General features: G+C 43.5%; 1 protein-coding gene across 1 annotated transcript; it reads left to right on the top strand.

The window, feature by feature from the left end:
- Positions 1-17,788: 17,788 nt before the first annotated feature.
- MAGEF1 (MAGE family member F1) lies at positions 17,789-18,725 on the top strand. Its single transcript, XM_045851877.1, is given in 5 exon segments — positions 17,789-18,002; positions 18,005-18,121; positions 18,124-18,504; positions 18,507-18,604; positions 18,606-18,725. Coding segments are annotated over 5 exon segments (930 nt in total).
- The last annotated feature ends 962 nt before the right edge of the window (positions 18,726-19,687 follow it).

Here is a 19,687-nt window from a genome sequence, read left to right as displayed (position 1 = left end):
AACCAAGACTCAAGGGCTCCCTCAAAGTTGCACATGCACTGAGCTGCAGTGCTGGGATCTGAATGTCAAATGTCAGTTGGTTTGACTCAAAAGCGCACATATATTGGAAAGTGCCATATCTACCTTTGTGTTACTATAACTGATATTTCTAATAACCCAAAGTCTAAAGCTGGGTTACCACTCAGCATCCAGCTATATAAGTTGTTGATTTTAAAAATAGTTACACACACACACACACTTTTTAACAGTGATGAAAGAACAAATAAATAAATAAATAATAAATACAAGTTATTTCCCAGCTCACACCATTCGTCAAAATGAATACCAGATGGATAAAGATGGAAATGAAACCATAAAGGTACTAGAAGAAAATATAAGTGAATATTTTATAATCTTAAGATAGGGGAGCACTTTCTAAACATGTCAACAAAAGCAGAAACCATAGAGGAAAAGATTGATAGATTTGACTACATAAAAAATTAAAAACTTCTGTACATCAAAAAACCACCATAAATTGAAAAAATATTCAACCTCACTAGCATTCAAAGAAAGGCAAATTAAAACAGCAATGAGAGACCACTTTTTTGTTGTTGATCAGATTGGCAATGATTAAAAAGAATGATAATACTGAGAGCTGGCATGGGTGAGGGGAAATCAGCACTCATAAATGCTGTTGGAGGGAGTGTAAATTGGTACAATCTTTCTGGAAGGCATTTTGGCAATATGTACGAAAAAAAAAAAAGCCTAAGAAGGCACATACCTTTTGACCCAGTAATTCTGTGTATAAAAATTTTTATCCAAAGGAAAAAAATTGATCCACTACACATGTGCACATAAAATATGTGCAAGGATTTTACTCACTGAGGCACTCTTTGGAAAAATTGGAAGCAACCTAGATGTTTAACAAAAGTGAATCAGTCAAATAAATTATGCTACAGGCATAAGGAGCAATATTATGCAGCTACCAACAATGATGCAGTATAGGTAAACAGGCCAATCGAAGAAAATAAAGCCCAGAAACAGACCCAAACATATGTGAGAATTGTATACATGATTCATATCAAATCAGTAAGGCAAAGACAGACTTTTCCATAAATGGCATTCAGTTAACTGGGAAAGGATAGAGGCTAGACCAATGTTTCACACTCTATGCCAGGATAAATGTTAACTGATTTAAATGCACAAAACAAAATAATAAAATTACCAGAATAATAATAGAACTCCTTAATAATCTTGGAGTACCTTTCTAACTGATCCAAAATCCAGAAGTCATGTATATAGTATTCTAACTTCTATGTAAGAACTGACAGGGCAGACTCCCGGTCAGGATGACAGTGTAGGCAGATATGGCTCACCTCTTTGCACAACCACATCAAAATTACAACTAAAATATAGAACAGCCATCACTCAGAATCATCAGAAATCGAGGTGAATGGAAGTCTGACAACTACGGAATTAAAGAAATCACATCTACCCAGACAGGTAGGAGGGGTGCAGATGTGGAACAGGCTAGTCCCAAACCCACATGTGGTGGATGAAAATTTGGGAGAGATATCTCGGAAGCGAGGAGTCCCAGCACCACACCAGGCCCCCAAGACCAGCGTTCCTGTGCCAGGAAAATAAGTCTCCACAACTACTGGCTGCAAAAACCAGTGAGGATTGAGTCGATGGAAGAAACTTCTGGAGCCCCGAGCAGTGCTCTTAAAGAACCCACATATGGGCTCACCTACTCAGACTCACTCCCTTAGGGCTGCAGCACCATGGTAGCAGCTTGAAAGGCACCAGTGGCATAAAGGGAGGTACTGAAGTGTCAGACATCAAAGCGAGCAGAGGCCATTGTCCCTTTCTAAACCCTCTCCCCAAAGAGCTGGCAAGCTGGTGCCAAATCTGAGACACCATCAACCTGGCTAACACTGTTTGACCTACCTTGGAGAATCCCAACACTCTGTGGCCACCCAATATACAAGCCCACCCAAGTTGCTCTTCCATATGAATGGCTGGTCTTGGCTCATACTTCACAACTTCCTAAATCCCATCAAACAAGCAACAGCTAAGTTGCTCAAGGCTCAGCACTAGCAGCAGCCAGCCTAGATTCACAGCTTGGCTTCACCTGGAAATATCCAAGCCCAGCACAAGCAGCAGACATCTCAGATTGCTTTGTAACTCAGGCAGGGTGACCCCACAAAAAACACAGATGGGGCTGACCTTGGCCTGCACCATACAGGAATCCCCAGGGCCAGCACACCCAGTGGATAGCTACAGACCATGTCAGAGCACCATCACCCTGCCCTTGCAAAGCTGATACCCCTTGGAGGGCAGAGGCTTGTGGTCAGTGGTCACAGGCAGTCCTTGAAGCTGACTGACCTGAGTAATCCTCCCCACTGACCTGCCAACAGCAGTCAAGGCTCAACTATAAGAGGAGAGTGTACTTAGCCCACAGGAAGGGCATGCCTTGAGTACCCAGCTTGGGTAATAGGGGAGGCTCTGCCACTGGACCCTACAGGACTCCTACTACATTAGGCCACACTACCAAGACAGGAAGTCATAGCAGCTCTACCTAATACACAGAAACAAACACAGGGAGGTTGCCAAAACGAGCAGACAAAGAAACATGGCCCAAATGAAAGAACAGACCAAAACTCCAGGAAAAGAGCTCAACAAAATGGACATAAGCAATCTATCAGATGCAGAGTTCAAAACACTGGTTATTAGGATGCTCAAGGAAATTAGTGAGGATCTCAGCAGCATAAAAAAATACCCAGTCAGAAATGAAGGATACACAAATTGAAATAAAGAACAATTTACAGAGAAACAGCAGTACAGTGGATAAAGCTGAGAGTCAAATCAATGACTGGGTACATAAGGAAGCAAAAAACAACCAATCAGAACAACAAGGAGAAAAACGAACCCAAACAAATGAGCATAGGATAAGGAGCCTCTGGGACAACTTCAAGTGTCCCAACATTTGCATCATAGGGGTGGCAAAAAGGAAAGAGGAAGAGCAAGAAATTGGAAATCTATTTGAAAGAATAATTAAAAAAACTTCCCTAATTTGGTGAAGGACACAGACATGCAAATCCAGGAAGCACAGAGAGTCCCAAACAAGATAGGTGCAAAGAGGCCCACTCCAAGACACATCATAATTAAAATGCCCAAGTTTAAAGATAAAGAGAGATTCTTAAAAGCATCAAGAGAAAAGAAGTCAGTTACCTACAGGGGAGTTCCCATAGGACTGTCAGCTGATTTCTCAAAAGAAAACTTTGTAGGCTAGAAGGGAATGGCAAGAAATGCCATGAAAGGAATTTCAAAGTCATGAAAGCAGAGACTTATGGCTAAGATTGCTCTATCCAGCAAAGATATCATTTGGATCTAAGGGCAGATAAAGAACTTCCCAGACAAGAAAAAACTAAAGGAGTTCATCATCACCAAACCATTATTATATGAAACATTAAAAAGACTTCTTTAAGAAAAAGATAAAAACTATGAACACCAAAATGACAATAAATACATGTCTATCAACAACTGAATCTAAAAAACAAACTAAGCAAACAACAAGAACAGAGACAGAATCGTGGATACAGAGAGTGTTTTGATGGTTGCCAGATGGGAGGGGGGTTTGAAGGAATGGGTGAGGAGGTGAAGGGATTAAGAAGTACAAATAGGTAGTTACAGAGTAGCCATAAGATATAAAGTACAGTATAGGAAATGGAGTAGCCAAAGAACTTATACACATGACCCATGGACATGAATAATGGTGAGGGTACTACCTGGGGGGCAGGGGCAGTGCTGGGTACCAGGGGTATAAGAGGGAAAAATCAGGACAACTCTAGTAGCATAATCAATAAGTTATAATTTTTAAAAAAGGAAGTGACAGGGCATATGTAGTTGGATTTGCTTGTATTTTCAAAAAGCAGCACTATAGCTATTAAAAGCAGTGACCTGTGGGAGGAAAAACTACCCATGTCTACCCATGAAGGGAGACATGGGTAGAAGCAAGAATTCTTGATGTATACTTTTTTATGCTGTTTTGATTTTTGAACTATGTGAAAATATTGTCTATTTTTAAAAAGAAATTTATTTTAATACATGATGATACTGACTCATTTGTGTTGACATGAAAGATTTTCCAAATGGATTTAGTGCATAAAGTAGGTCAGAAAAATATAGGGAATAATTTAAATTTTGTTTTATAAAATCTTATCTCTATATATAGGGAAATAAGAAAATCTAGGAAGACCTATTTTAAAATATTCATAGTAGTTATCTCCAGTTGGGGAGGATTTAGGGTTATTTATTTTAATTTTAATTTCTATTTTCTAAATTTTGTACAATGATCACATTTTATTTCTACAATTATAAAATAAGGAGGAAAAAACTTACCTTAAACAAGCCTCAAAGAAAAATAATCAGCCAGGAAAGACTTGCAACATGACAAGGAATTTAAGATCCTTAATATTTAAAGAACTCTTGCAAGAAAATAACAGAAAGAAGAATGCTCCAGGAAAAACTCAAATGAACCACAGTGGGATAAATGTTTGTATGCTTGAACAATGTATCATTAGAAAATGCTAAAATAATGTTGAACACTATTTAATGACAAGGACAGCCATACATATTATGAAGAAAAAGAGGGTTGGCAAATAGTCTCATTTTAATAAAATTGTACCTATACCAAACTTACAGGCTTTATTTGGTTCATGTGTTGGATATAAATATATGCATCGAATAAATCTGTAAGAATGGATTTTGAAAGGTAACCAGGTATGATTTCTGGATGGTAAGAGTACAGGTGCTTAATTTTTTTCTTGTCTTAACCTCTATTTTTCTGCAATAAAATTATTATTTGTATAACATAAAAGGAAACATTATTTGCAATACTGCTTTGAGAAATACTTAGCCACAAGTAAGTTTACCACATTGTATTTAATCATGAAAAGCTGAAAGCCTAGATATATAATAATAGGCATTAAAGATGACATGGGGTCTGTGGGATATTTTCAATCACAAATAACTCCATTACAGAAAAATATTTATAAGTATAAAAGACTCATAGTATGTGAAGAAATATTATACATATATAAGCAGTGTAAACAAGATAACTCCATTAAAAAAATAAAAATGTATGTGCTTAGAAAAATTGGTGGAGGATACACATCAAGATATTTGTTAACTATACCTGAGCGGTAGAATTAAGAGTATTTGGGTTTTTGGGTTTGTTTTTTTTCTGGTGGTCAGGATTTTCTCAGTGCAACAAACAATCCCTTCTAAAGAAAAAATAAAGCATTATGGAATGTTTTAATGCTGTATTTTTAAAAGATTTTTATTTACTTATTTTTTAGAGAGAGAAGAGAGGGAGAAAGAGCGGGAGGGAAACATCAATGTGTGGTTGTCTCTTATGTGTCCCCTACTGAGAACCTGGTCTTCTATCCAGGCATGTGCCCTGAATGGGAATCAAACTGGTGACCCTTTGGTTTGCAGGCCAGCACTCAATCCACTGAGCCACACCAGCCAGGGTAGATGTTTTAATGCTTTAAAAAAATGACACTTCAAGAGACAAATTCTGAACTTTGTTTTTAATTGTCCATCCCAAAGGCAAGTCTTATTACCTAAGGTGGTCCATCTCTCCCTGCTGATGATTAAGGGGAAATAAAGCTCAGCCTTGGTCCTAAGCTTAGTTGCCTATTCCCTCCTTCCTCCCTTTAGGTGTCTCAACCACAAAGGGTCTGTCGGCCACCATGCTGGAATAGGCAGAACCTCTCTCCCTCACAAGAATGATTGCTCCAACCACTTGCCTTCTGACAGGTAAGCTAACAAACATGCTGGCTTGAAGGTAATCGGGAGGCAGTGGGCAGCAGGAAGCATGGTAGGTGAGCTGGCCGTGGCACAAAGCTTCTCTGGGAGGACCCCTTTCTGGCCCAGACTCAGGTCCTCCCTTGGTTGCTTCTACTACAGCCTTCCCGGACATCCTAGTCTAATCCTAGTCCACCCTTAAAAGGAAGGAGCGGCTTCAGGATGGGGCATCTGTCAGGTGGCCCCCTCCAAATAGGCCAGGGCAAAGAGGTGGGTCCTGAGGCCCAGGCAGCCCCCTGGGCCCTTTGGGTCTCCTGAGTTTATTGCAATAGCTTCTTACTGGTCTCCTGCCCTCCGTCCCTGCCCTGTCCAACGTATCTTCCAAGCCTCTGACTGGCTTCTTGAAATACACCTATTTTATACCTGGGATCAAAACCTTCTATTCAAAACCACTACTTCTCAAACTTCCCTCCTGAAATACACTAACAGCAGACAAAAGAAATGCCTTCAGTTCCCCAGAGGGACTCTGTAGCCTGAAGCTCCTGCCAGCACACCCAAGCTCTCTTTGAAGTCTTCTGTTTTCTCTTAAAAATTCATGAGAATTTTGCATGATATATCTGAATTTCTTTCAATATAAAGATGTTTAAAATTATTCACCTTAAGGAAAAGTGATGCTTCTGAAAGAAATACTGTGTTTATCCAGAGGCTCAACTATCCTCCTTTATACAATAGCATAAAATCCAGACCCCTGACAGGCAGGGCTCTTTACAGTGTGGCCCTCACAGGCCTCTCTGCCTTGCTCCCCTGCTCCTCCGCACACTCTCCAGCCACCGAGCCACCCGGACTCTTGTCACTTCCTTCTATGCCAGGTTGTTCCCAGGCCCTGTGGACCCCACTCTCTACCTGCTGACAACCCACCATCCCGAAAGGCCTCAGGGTTTCAAACACCACTGATCACATTAAACTTCCTCTGATGGCCCCTGACTGACACAAAGTGAGAGGTAGCACGATGTCATGAAAACAGTCTGTACTTGGAACCAGAAGGCTGGCTTTTCAAGCCCGACTCCAGCTGTCGATACTGGACAAATGACCTAACTGTCTCAGCTATTACCTGTAAAACGGGGAATAGTTATGCTTCTCACAGGCCCGTTACAGAGACTAAAGGAGATCCAAGAGACAGCATGGTGCCCAGCACACGCTCCTTTCCCCACCTCCAAACTCCTATTGCACTTTACTTGTACCACACATGTAAAGGCCATACGTTTACATAGCCATTCTCTTTTATAATGGCTTATTTCCCCCAAATAGATCAATGGTTCCCAATGTCCCCCCAAAAGTTTCTTGTATTACCTGTATGATCCCACAGCTTGGAAGATTTTGGTTATTAAATCACACACATTTATGAAATAGCAGCCTGCTTTTCTAAGGTCTCTATCCTATTAAGCAGTTTTGAATACAGAGAGCTGTCCCAGCGTTTCCTCTGCTGCCTAACTTTAGGGACTTAGGAGTTGGGAGCCACCCACGGAGACCATAAACACCTTGGACTACAGCTCTGTCTTCACACTTCCCATAGCACCTCACTCAGCGCCCTGCTTTTAGAACACACCTAGTAACTGCGGTGGCATAAACAAAAAGTTTCACACAGAGGACAGGAGGGGAAAGCCCTGTCTATATTAGCCAGTTTGTGTGCAGAAAGCGGTCATTGTTACGGGAGGCAGGGCTAGAGGCAAGCCCTGCTCCCCCCACCTGCTGGAGCAGCACCCCCAATTACACCAGCTGGCCTCCAACTTCAGTGTGTGAGAGGATTAAAAAGCACCCTCTCTTCAGTGTCTGGAAACTCCTGCGAGGAAAGTTTGCTGCCCAAAGTTGGCTTTTGACTAGAGTCTTAATAAGAGGCCTCAGCAGGCTGTGGCTAGAGAGACAATGTCACTTAGAGGAGCAGCTTGAAGCAGCAGTTAGGAGAAGAATTATTTTAATGAATACATTTCCTTTCAATTGTATGGGAATATCAAGATCCCATTAGAATAGGGAAGCAATTAGAACTAATAGAGATGAATGCACAGTGCTCAGTGCGTATGGAATAACAAGCAGTCAACAAAGGGACTCCGGAGAGCCTGCTCTAATCCCAATGAACTGGCAGCCCACGGAGGAGAAATGGCTCTGTTCAAGGGCTCAAAGCCCCCGTCCCACGCATTCTGATCACGGCCAGCGAATGGTGCGAGCTGGGCCTCTGAGGTGGGGGTGGGGGGCCGCTCACCCCGGCCCTGGCCCAGCCTCACGGGTATAGAGATGGGCTGTTGGCAGCCCCTTGGCGACAGCCATTCAGACCAGGGCCCTGGCTCCAGGCCAGCCTTGTGCTTGCCCCTCGCACTGGGCCTCATTGTGTCCAGGTGGCAAATGCCTTCTCCCCAACTCTCCTTCAAGGTTTAGAGTGGCTAGAGTGGTGAAGTGGTGGGGCGGAGGGGGGCGAAGGGGGGAAGGGGGGCAGCAGCGGACAGTGCAGGAGGGAAAATGAGGCCTGTGCCCCTAGCATCTGTCCCCTCCCCCACTGGCCAGGCTCTGCTTCTCCTCTGTGTTGGGTGTTATGTTACAGACACTGGTGGGTCACAGGCAGCCCAACACAGAAGTACTGTTGCTTACACAATTGCTCTTCAAACAATAACAAACAATTTTCATTACCCAAGTCAGATCAAATCATCTGCCTAGCCATCTTGCCTCAATACCAGCCACACATACGGGACCCATGGCCACATGCTCTGCTGGCCACATTCTGCTGTGACAAAACGGGGCTCCATTTTACCCCTGGCCCAGGAATTCTGGACAAAGCTCTTCCCCGGAATCCTTCTTTGAGCTGGATTAGCTGCATGGCTGTCAAGACTGTCAGGAGAAATAGGAAAGACACAGCATCTATGCAGTTTGGGGCTCACTCAGATCTGGGGTGAGACATTACTCAGCATCTGTGTGAAGAAGGCACTCAAGAGTTTGGAGGCTCTATTGCCAAGTTTAGAAGGAATCCAACAAGATAACTCTGGCTCCCCACCAAAGCATTTGCTGGCCTTAGATGGAGAGTCAGGACTTGACATTTCTTTATTTAATCTTTTTTGGCGAGACGGTTTTTTCAACCAGGAATGTGTAAGATCATTCCAAAATGTCTGCATGAGAGGCCAGTCACTCTCATTACTGAGATTTTTCTGCCACTTCTCTTTAAAAAAAAAAGTCTGTAACATTTTATATTTGTTTCTTAATGGTAAAGCACTTTAAAAGTATGTTTGTATTGTACTTGAACCTCAACATAACTCTGTGGGGATGGGCAAAGCAAGGGCTGTCAGGCCTTAAGGTGAAGGAACAGCGGCCCAGAGAGCTTAGGTCTCCTACACAAGAGGGGAAGGAGGGACGCCAGAACTCAGGTCTTCTGACATAGTTTAGTGCTTTGTTCTAGGACATACCGTTTCTATGCCCTCAGTGCTGGACACTTCCAGGGCAATCCACCCTGTACTTCTGCTTTTTCAGTCTATGCTACAAGGATCATCCTTCAACAAGGCTTCAGCCTTGGCCTGGTGGCTCGATTGGTTCCAGTGTCATCTAGCACACCAAAAGGCTGTAGGTTGGATTGCACATTCATAGCTTGTGGGTTTGATCCCCATTTGGGGCACGTATGGGAGGCAACCAATCAATGCTTCTCTCATATCAATGTTTCTCTCAATCTCTCCCTCCCCCACTTAAATCAGTAAACATATCCTTGGATAAGGATTAAAAAAAAAAGGTTTCAATATAATAGTCATCAAAGTGTTTGTTTCATTGCCCTTCCCCCCAATCTCACCTCCACCAAACAGATATATATTTCCTCCCTTTTAATAGCTTATGTAAGAACTGCCTGTTTTTTTTAAAACCATGCTTTTTTGTTTTAATCCTTACCTGAGGATATGTTTTTATTGATTTCAGAGGGAGAAGAAGGGGAAGGGGGAGGGGGGGAGAGAGAGGGAGGGAGAGAGACAGAGAGAGAGAGAGGAGCATCAATGTGAGAGAAATATCAATCGGCTGCTTCCCATACACGTTCCAACCAGGGATTGAACCCACAGCCTTTTAGTGTATGGGATGACTCTTCAACCAACTGAGCCACCCAACCAGGGCAGGACTGCTTTTTTAAAAAAGTAAATTTATTGAGGTGACATCGGTTAATAACATAACTTTCAGGTGTACATTATAATTCAACAACTGTATATTCTACTAAAAACTCACCGTCCAAAGCCTAGTTCCCTTCCCTTACCATATATTTGACCCTCTTTACCCACCAGGCCTACCTGTCCAGTACAACATAGGCACAATAAAAACTGGAACAATGATGGTCTAGATCCCTTCCAGTGTAACACTATAGCATCCAGATATAAGCAAGTGGTACAGCAGTCCATTCCCCTTTCATACTCCTTACCACCACCTAGAGCTAAAGGCCTAGTCATTGAATTTTTCACCTCATTTCACCTCAGTGGTGACACTCCTTACGGTGCAGACCCTGATGAGTACCACAGAGCAGCATGTGAACAGGAACCACAAATTCCTCAGCATGAGCTCACAGCCTCATCCTGCATGGCCTGGCCAGCTGACGATGCACCCCTCTCAGTAGAGTCAGGCCTGCCTTGGACCTGAGTGAGGGGCGCTGCTGAGAGCCAGCTGAGGCTCCGGTACTTGCTGAAGGAGATGATCTGGAGCAGTTGGCATACTCAGACACAGTCCACAGGCAGGAAGTCCCCCTGTAGTGGTGCTGGTGGAACCTGACTTCCTAAGATCTCTGAGTGTTCCTGTGCCAGGCCAACCCTGTGTGCCCTAAGCACAGGTCTTCCATCATGGACATGCTGTAGTAGAGCCAGAAAGACCCGGGCAGGGGAGCGGAAGTGACACAAAAGGAGACCCTGTTGCTAAAGAGCAAGCATGAAGAGCTCCACGTGAAGAACCTGCAGATGGATAAGATCATGGGTGGGTTTGAGGAAACTGTGTCCCAAGCAATGGAGAAAGCTCAGAAATAGAAAGAATTTGCCAAAGCCAGAATCCAGAATGTTCTGAAAGAAAAAGACCAACTTACTACAGACCCAAATCCCATGAAAAAAAAATCTTTCTCTGACCCCTTCAAGCAGTTTGAGAAGTAGAAGGAGGTAATCAAAGGCAAATGCAAGAATTAAGAATCACTGAAGAAGTGCACTGAGGATTACATACCAAGAATTGAGAAAAAAGGCCCGAGATACCATCCACTGAAGACCCACACAGAAGAGAAACTCAAGCAGGCAAACAAGGAGACCACCCAGGGCTCCAGCAAGGCCCAAGGAGGGGTCTTGGCCTTCCAGGTAAGCCCGAGAAAGGAGTAGGTGCACATCCACTTGCTGGGGAAAACTATGATCTGGCCAGAGTCTGTGACCTCATTTCCAAGGTAGAAAAGATCTGATGTGGAAGGCCCTGTTCAGTGACCATCCTCCCTCATCTGTCTGTCTGACTCTGTTAGGTTTTATGTTCTTTCTTCTCTCTCCTAACCTCAACTCATTTTAAAACTAGACTGCTAACTAAAAAGAAAACTAATGCCCAGTCAAGATGGTGGCATAGGTAAACAGAGCTTGCCTCCTGACGACCACATTGAAATTACAACTAAAATATAGAACATCCATCACTCAGAACCATCAGAAACTGAGTTGAATAGAAGTCTTAAACTACAGAATTAAAGAAACCACATCTATCCAGACAGGCAGGAGGGGCACAGATGAAGAACAGGCCAGTCCCACACCCACCTGCGATGAATAATAATTCAGGAGGGATATTAGGGAGCGAGGAGTCCCAGCCCCACACCAGGCCCCCCAGACCAGGGTTCCAGTGCCAGAAAGATAAGTCCCCATAACTTTTGGCTACAAAAACCAGCAGGGTCTGTGGGGAAAACTTCTGGAGTCCTAAGCGGTTCCTCTTAAAGAACCTACACACAGACTTAATGCAGGTGCACTCCCTCTGAGCTCCATCACCACCAGGATAGCAGCTTAAAAGGCACCAGTGCCATACACGGAGGAACTGAAGTGTCTGGCAGCAAGGCAGAAGCTGGGGAACAGCTTTCTCCTAGACAGAAAGGCACACAGAGGCCACTGTCACTTTTCTGAGCCCTCCCCCAATAGAGCCACAGAGCCACAGAGCCAGCAGCAAGAGCCATATCTGAGACTCCATCAACCTGGCTTACACTGTTTGTCCTGCCCTGGAGATCCCCAGACGCCATCCCACCCAATTTATGGGCCTGCCCAAACTGCTAACCACTTTTCCACATGAATGGCTGGTCTTGGCTCATACTTCACAACTTCCTAAATCCCATCAAACAAGCAACAGCTAAGTTGCTCAAGGCTCAGCACTAGCAGCAGCCAGCCTAAATTCACAGGTTGGCTTCACCTGGGAATCTCCAAGCTCAGCACAAGTAGCAGACATCTCAGATTGCTTTATAGCTCAAGCAGGGTGACCCCACAAAAAACACAGATGGGGCTGACCTTGGCCTGCGCCATATGGGAACTCCCAGGGCCAGCACACCCAGTGGATAGCTACAGACCATGTCAGAGCACCATCACCCTGCCCTTGCAAAGCTGATACTCCTTGGAGGGCAGAGGCTTGTGGTCAGTGGTCACAGGCAGTCCTTGAAGCTGACTGACCTGATTAATCCCCCCACTGACCTGTCAACACCAATCAAGGCTCAACTATAAGAGGAGAGTGTACTTAGCCCACAGGAAGGGCATGCCTTGAGTACCCAGCTTGGGTAATAGGGGAGGCTCTGCCACTGGACCCTACAGGACTCCTACTACATTAGGCCACACTACCAAGACAGGAAGTCATAGCAGCTCTACCTAATACACAGAAACAAACACAGGGAGGTTGCCAAAACGAGCAGACAAAGAAACATGACCAAAGAACAGACCAAAACTCCAGGAAAAGAGCTCAACAAAATGGACATAAGCAATCTATCAGATGCAGAGTTCAAAACACTGGTTATTAGGATGCTCAAGGAAATTAGTAAGGATCTCAGCTGCATAAAAAATACCCAGTCAGAAATGAAGGATGCACTAATTGAAAAAAGAATAACTTACAGAGAAATAGCAGTAAAATGGATAAAGCTGAGAGTCAAATCAATGACTGGGTACATAAAGAAGCAAAAAACAACCAATCAGAACAACAAGGAGAAAAACGAACCCAAACAAACAAGCATAGGATAAGGAGCCTCTGGGACAACTTCAAGTGTCCCAACATTCGCATCATAGGGGGTGGCAAAAAGGAAAGAGGAAGAGCAAGAAATTGGAAATCTATTTGAAAGAATAATGAAAAAAACTTCCCTAATTTGGTGAAGGACACAGACATGCAAATCCAGGAAGCACAGAGAGTCCCAAACAAGATAGGTACAAAGAGGCCCACTCTAAGACACATCATAATTAAAATGCCCAAGTTTAAAGATAAAGAGAGATTCTTAAAAGCAGCAAGAGAAAAGAAGTCAGTTACCTACAGGAGAGTTCCCATAAGACTGTCAGCTGATTTCTCAAAGGAAACTTTGCAAGCTAGAAGGGATTGGCAAGAAATATCCAAAGTCATGTAAAGCAAGGGCCATGGCCAAGATTTCTCTACCCAGCAATCATTTAGCTCTAAGGGCAGATAAAGAGCTTCCCAGAAAAGAAAAAACTAAAGGAGTTCATCATCACCAAACCATTATTATATGAAATGTTAAAGGGACTTCTTTAAGAAAAAGAAGATCAAAACTATGAATAATAAAATAGCAAAATATACATATCTATCAACAATGGAATCTAAAAAACAAATATGCAAGCAAGAAAAACAGACAGAATCATGGATAAAGAGTGTTTTGAGGGATGCCAGATGGGAGGAGACGTGGGAGAATGGGTAAAGAGGTGAGGGGATTAAGAAGTACAAATAGTTGGTTACAGTACAGCCATGGGGATATAAAGTATAGTATAAGAAATGGAGTAGCCAAAGAACTTATACACAGGGCCCATGGACATGAACCATGGTGGGGGGATTGCCTGAGAGAATGGGGGTTCTCTGCTGGGTGGAGGGGGGCAAAGGAGGAAAAATTGGGACAACTGTAATCGCATAATCAATAAAATATAATTAAAAATAAAAAATAAAAAGAAGACTAAATTAAATTTCCCTTAAGTTTAAAAACAAGACCAGTTGGTGATTGTGACATTGGCTCTGGATATCCAAGGCCTTTATGATACTATTAGCCTAGGGTGCTGTTCTGCTCCTTATTCTGTATTCCTTAAGGCAACGTAAAACTCAGGCCTGGTAAGCCCATTGTGTCTTGTGAATTTCAGTGACAATCTGAACCTAATGCCATTCCAATGCTCTTGAAAGTATTATGAGATTTGCAGTTAAAAACATCTGGCCCTGGTCAATGTGGCTCAGTTGGTTGGTCCCGTAGATTGAAAGGTTCTGGGTCTGATTTCTGGTCAGAGTACATACCAGGGTTGTAGGTTCGACCCTTGGTCAGGGCATGTACGAAGAGGCTGCCAATCAATGTTTCTCTCTCACCTTGATGTCTCTCAATGTCTTTGTCTCTCTCGCTCTCTCCCCTGCCCCGCCACCTCTCTTTTTCCCATTCCCTCCCTGCCTTCTTCTCTTTCTAAAAGCAATGAAAAATTGTCCTTGGGTGGAGATAAAAATTAAAACCTGGGCTGGGTTTGGCATTTCCATTTATTCACTGGGTAACTTTAGGCAAGTTAATTTCCCTGAGCCTCAGATTCCTCTTTTATAAAATAAGAACAAAAACACATACCTCAGTTCTGATCACAAGAAAAAAAATAATTTTGTAACTATGGATGGTAACAGATGTTAAACTAGACTTACTGTGACCACTTCACAATATACACAAATATAGAATCATTATTCTGCTATATACCTACAACCAATATTATGTCAATTATACTCCAATAAAAAACTTTAGTTTGTATAATTTTGAGGTATATTTATATACTGTGAGGTATGTATATATTAAGGGCACAGTTTGATAATTTTCAAGACATGTATACCAACCCCCAATCCAAGATACTGAATATTCTCATCACCCCCAGAATGTTAATGCATCTCTTCCCAGTCAACTCCACTCCACTGTTCTGATGTCTATCACCACAGATCAGTTTAAACTATCTTCAACAGATTAAAAGTAATCATATTGTATGTAACCTTTTGTATCTTCTTTTGCATCTTTTTTGCTTGACATAATGACTCATCCACATGTTATCAGTAGTTTGCTCCCTTTTTTGATGAGTAGTGATACATTATTCATTCAGTTTTTTAAATTGTTATATTACTGCTAATCTGTCCCTCAAAACCCTTCCCATTTAATGTATCTCCTGCGTGGTACTTCCTATGCACATATCTTCTGCATATCTCCTTGGCAATGCTTGATATGAGAAAGATATGTTAAGTGGGCAATTTTATGTCTAGTGTTCCCCTTTTAGGAAGGAGTGGCTCTCTCTACCTTAAGGAGAAACAGATAGCCAGGCAATTCAGCGTGGCAGTCATGAGTCCAGTCTTCAAAAGAGACAATCTAGGTTCTCATTTCCGGTCCAGCACTTAACAGATGGGTGGTTTGGGACAGGTGATTTTACCCTTCTGTGACTGTTTCCCATTTGTAAAATGAAGATAATAATACCTTCCTAATAGGGACTTGTGAGGACTAAATTATACTGTACATAAAATGTTTGGCACAATGGAAACTAATAATAGCCTCGAGCTTGACTATAATAAACATCTTCCTGCTTCACTTACACACTTTCAGATTTTGTAAGTCATATAGTATAAATGAGTATATATTTTCAGAAGTTTTTAAAATGAAGTTCATAATTATATCTAGGAAAGTCTAACTGTCAGATATTTACTTGAAATAAATGTTATTTCCCATGTAAAGAGCAAAGCCTCCCATCACTTATCCAGTGACAATTATATACTGAGTGCCAACTTTGAGGGGCTCTTCAAAAAAGTTAAAGACACAGCCCTAGCCCATAGGGTGTTTGGTTTTGGTAAAAAGATAACCACAAAAATAATTATAATACAAAGTATGGTCAATAATAATAACACCTATAAATATTGTGTTAAGTCTCTGGAATTATACTATATGGTTCAAATCTCAGTCATGTTATGTGGGAAAGTTATTTAACCTTTTTCTGTGTTACTTCACTTATAAAATGGGAATAATAACATCACTTACCTAGCAGGGCTGTTTTGAGCAGTAAACCAGTCAATACATGTGAATACTTAGCACAGTATCAGTACATTAAAAATGCAATAAATAGTAGTTAACATTTATTGAACACTCAGAGTTTGCCAAGCATTCTGTTAAATGCTTCATATGCATAACTTCACATAATCTCCACAATGTTGTTTCTAATATTATGCCCATTTTACTGATAAGGAAACTGAGGAGCAGGGAGTTTAGGTAACCTACCCAAGATTACATAGCTAGTAAATAACAAATGCCATAGGAAGAACATAGCTATAAAATAGGGGTGATGATAATAGTACTTACCTTGAGAATTAAACAAATTAATATTTGAAAAGCAGGTTACAACAGAGCCTAGCACATAATAAGGTCTATTTAAGTGGATGCTAAATAAATACAAATTGCTATGGTGATTCACAGATGGCAATAAATAACTTCCATGCATGGCATGGAGACTAAGGAAGGCTTTGGAATGGTGACACTTAAGCTGAATCCTGGAGAGAGAGGAGAGGAGAGGAGAGGGGAGGGGAGGGGAGGGGAGGAAAGGAAAGGAAAAAAAAGGAAGACAGGAAGTGGAAGAAAGCTCAGAGTAGGGTATGCAAAAAGAAAAATGGGAGTAGTTAGATTTGATTAGGTTGAAAATCTCACCTTTCCAGTCAAGGGTGTCCAACTTGTATCCTGTGGGCCACATGAGGCTCAAGATGGCTATGTATTCAGCCCAACACAAAATCATAAATTTACTTAGAACACTATGAGATTTTTTTTGTGATTATGTGTCACAATGTATTTCATGTGTGGCCCAAGACAACTCTTCTTCTTCCAATGTGGGCCAGAGGTGCCAAAAGTTTGGACACCTGCTTCTGCCAGCTGTACAATATATCGCATCATTTTCCTTTCATCCCCCTATAACCTGCTACCCTTACCCCTTCCTCATCTATTTTACAGTGTTTATGGAGTGCCTCAACGTGCTGTTCTAGGAGCTAAGGATACACCAATGAACAAGACAGGCCAAATCCCACTTCCCGTCCTGCACTGTAGTAATACTCCGAACTGGATTCCCAGCTTGTGGTCCACCCTGCTCCGATCCTTCCTCCACACTGCCACGGGAAGTACATACTGGTCCAGGAATTTTCCCAGCGTGTTCAGAATTAAGTTTCATTCTCCCTAGCATCCCGTTCAAGACCCTTCACTAATTATCCAGATAGACTTATCTCCCAGCTTTCACCTCCAAGCACTCCGCACTTGGTCCAGAGCAAATCCCTCAAAATCCTAGATACACACATTCACAAATAAGCACCTGCTGAGAGACGTGGCTTGAACTCCATCCCTATTGCATCCCTGTACGTGGAAACATCCCCCATTCCGCCTGCCTCGTTTGTGAAAACCCTGGTACCTCCCCTCCAGCTCTCGAGCCTAAAAAGCAGTGAAGAACGGACACTTTCCCCAGAGACCCGACTACCAAAGAAGCCAACGAGTACCCCACCACCCACAGGGGGCCGGTAGGGGAGGGGCTTCGCGCGGCCCCAGGGCCACCATCCCGCTGGAGCAGGCCGGAAGTAGCCCCCCGAGCCCGCGCGCGGGCGCGGACTGAGGCTGCGCAGTGGCGGCGCCGCAAGACTGGGGCACCGGCGGCGCTGCGGTCACCCATTGGAGTTCTCTGCGGTGCTACCTGCACCCACAGTGTGCCTTCCGTCATCTCTCCGAGTCCTCCTCCCGCCGCCCCAGCCGCTGCCAGCCGCTTCACTGGGTTTGTGCAGCGGAATGAACATCCCACGGTCATTGTCAGCGCTGTGCGCCTTTCTTCCCGAAAACACGTTGCAGAAACCCGGGAGCGGGGGTCTCGGGGTCCCTCAGGCAGAGGAGCAGGAGTGTGGTGACTGTGACGGTGCGACCCCAACCACCTCGCAGGAGGAGGCCCCGAGCCCCCACCAGCGGAAGAGCCCCAAGGCGGACCTTGGCGCCTTGAGGGAGGAGGGGCTGCAGAGCCCGCCCTCACCCGGAGCTGCGCGAGGGTCTCGGCATTCAAAACCTTGACCCGGCGCAGGGCCTGCCGCCCTCCGAATCAGACGGTGGCGGAGTTGGTGCCCTTCCCGTTCCCATCGGTCGCTCTGAGATGGCGAAAAACGTTATGGGAGACTTAAAGAATCTTTTCCCTGAGATCATCGCTAGGGCCGCAGAACATCTGTGGTATGTCTCTAGTTTTGAGCTGAAACAGCTTGGCACGAACACCACACACACCCTGACCAACAAACTGAAACCTCTGGAGGAGAAGGATCTGGGAGCGGATGGCCCCCGACTGAGTCTCTTAATGATGATCGTGGGTCTCATCTGCATACAAGATAAAAGGGCCAAGGAGGCACAGGTTTAGGAGGTGCTGAGTCGGTTGGGGGTGTGTCCCTCAGAGTATCACGGCCTCTTTGAGCTCCCGAGAAGGCTTATTAGGGAAGATTTCGTGCAGCAGTGACACCTCGGTTACAGGTGGTGCCTCACACCTATCCACCAGAGTGTGAATTCCCTTGGGGTCCCCCAAGCAACCTGGAAACCAGCAAGATGAACCTAGAGTTCATGGCCAAGTTCCTTAAAAAAGGAATCCCAGCACTGGCCAGTGCAGCACTGTGAGGCCCTGGCAGATACAGCCAGTACGAGGGCCAGGGTTAGGGCCAGGGCTAATGCTAGGGCTGGCATCGGGCCCTGGTGAGGGCTGAGGAAAAGGTGGTCAGTGAGGGGGTGGAGCGGTCCTGGGTATGGAAGCTACTGTTTGATTCTTAAGTAGTGTAAGGTGAGAGGAGTGTTATTTCTGTAAAAGTTGTATTTGTGTAACTAGAATTTAGTTTTGCATCTTGCTAGGTTTTGTGACATTTAATATACAGTAAAATTGATGTTTAAATGAAATTGGTCTACTTTTTGTCATAAGATTTTGTTGTTGAGTTTTGCTGTTTTTGTAAAATGGTTTGAAACACTTTGTATTTTATTCTGTGATCTTAAACAAACTATGCAGCATTGTAGTCCTGTACTTTAATAGTTTGAAGGAACTCAGCAGGATAATGATCTGGTACCATGAAACACAAATAACTGATTGGTGTCTAGCTTCCCAACACTTTTTGTCTGTTGTATAAAGAAAAAAGAATGACATGTACCTCTATTTGCTTAGCCATTATAGTATCTAGAGGAAAATTAAAGTGCAGTAAGTTAGAAGTATACTCTAGTATACTAAATAAATTAAGCATTCACTGAGCATCACCTTTATTGTGGTGTGCTATTTGGGGGATAGAATGTTGAATAAGGTAAAGGGCCTCCTTTTCAGAACTGAACAGTAAGTAAATAAACCAGAAATTGCAGTGCAGTGAGTTGAAGGCTACAGAGGGACGCCTAACCCAGCAAGAGTGATTGAGTGAGGCTTTAGTCAGTCCATCAATCTAAAGCCTCACTCAGTGTGGGAAGGGGGTGGGGGAAGGTAGGGTAGGGAAGGAAAAAAGGCAGAAGACTTTGGGGGTGGGAAATGGTATTCAAAATGACTTACGATCACAGATGTTCCTCAGGAACATGAGAAGAAGGCTTGATGCATGGCAGATCTGGAAAACACTCTCCTTTTGCCAGTGCTTTTGTTCCAGGGCCATTATCACAGTGAGCACAGTGACTATTAGCATTTTGGTCTTTTCC

Source organism: Phyllostomus hastatus, unplaced genomic scaffold (genome assembly GCF_019186645.2).
Source record: "Phyllostomus hastatus isolate PE091 unplaced genomic scaffold, TTU_PhHast_1.1 phas_contig_86, whole genome shotgun sequence".
NCBI classification, from domain to species: Eukaryota; Metazoa; Chordata; class Mammalia; order Chiroptera; family Phyllostomidae; genus Phyllostomus; species Phyllostomus hastatus.
This window is presented reverse-complemented; position numbering and strand designations above follow the sequence as displayed.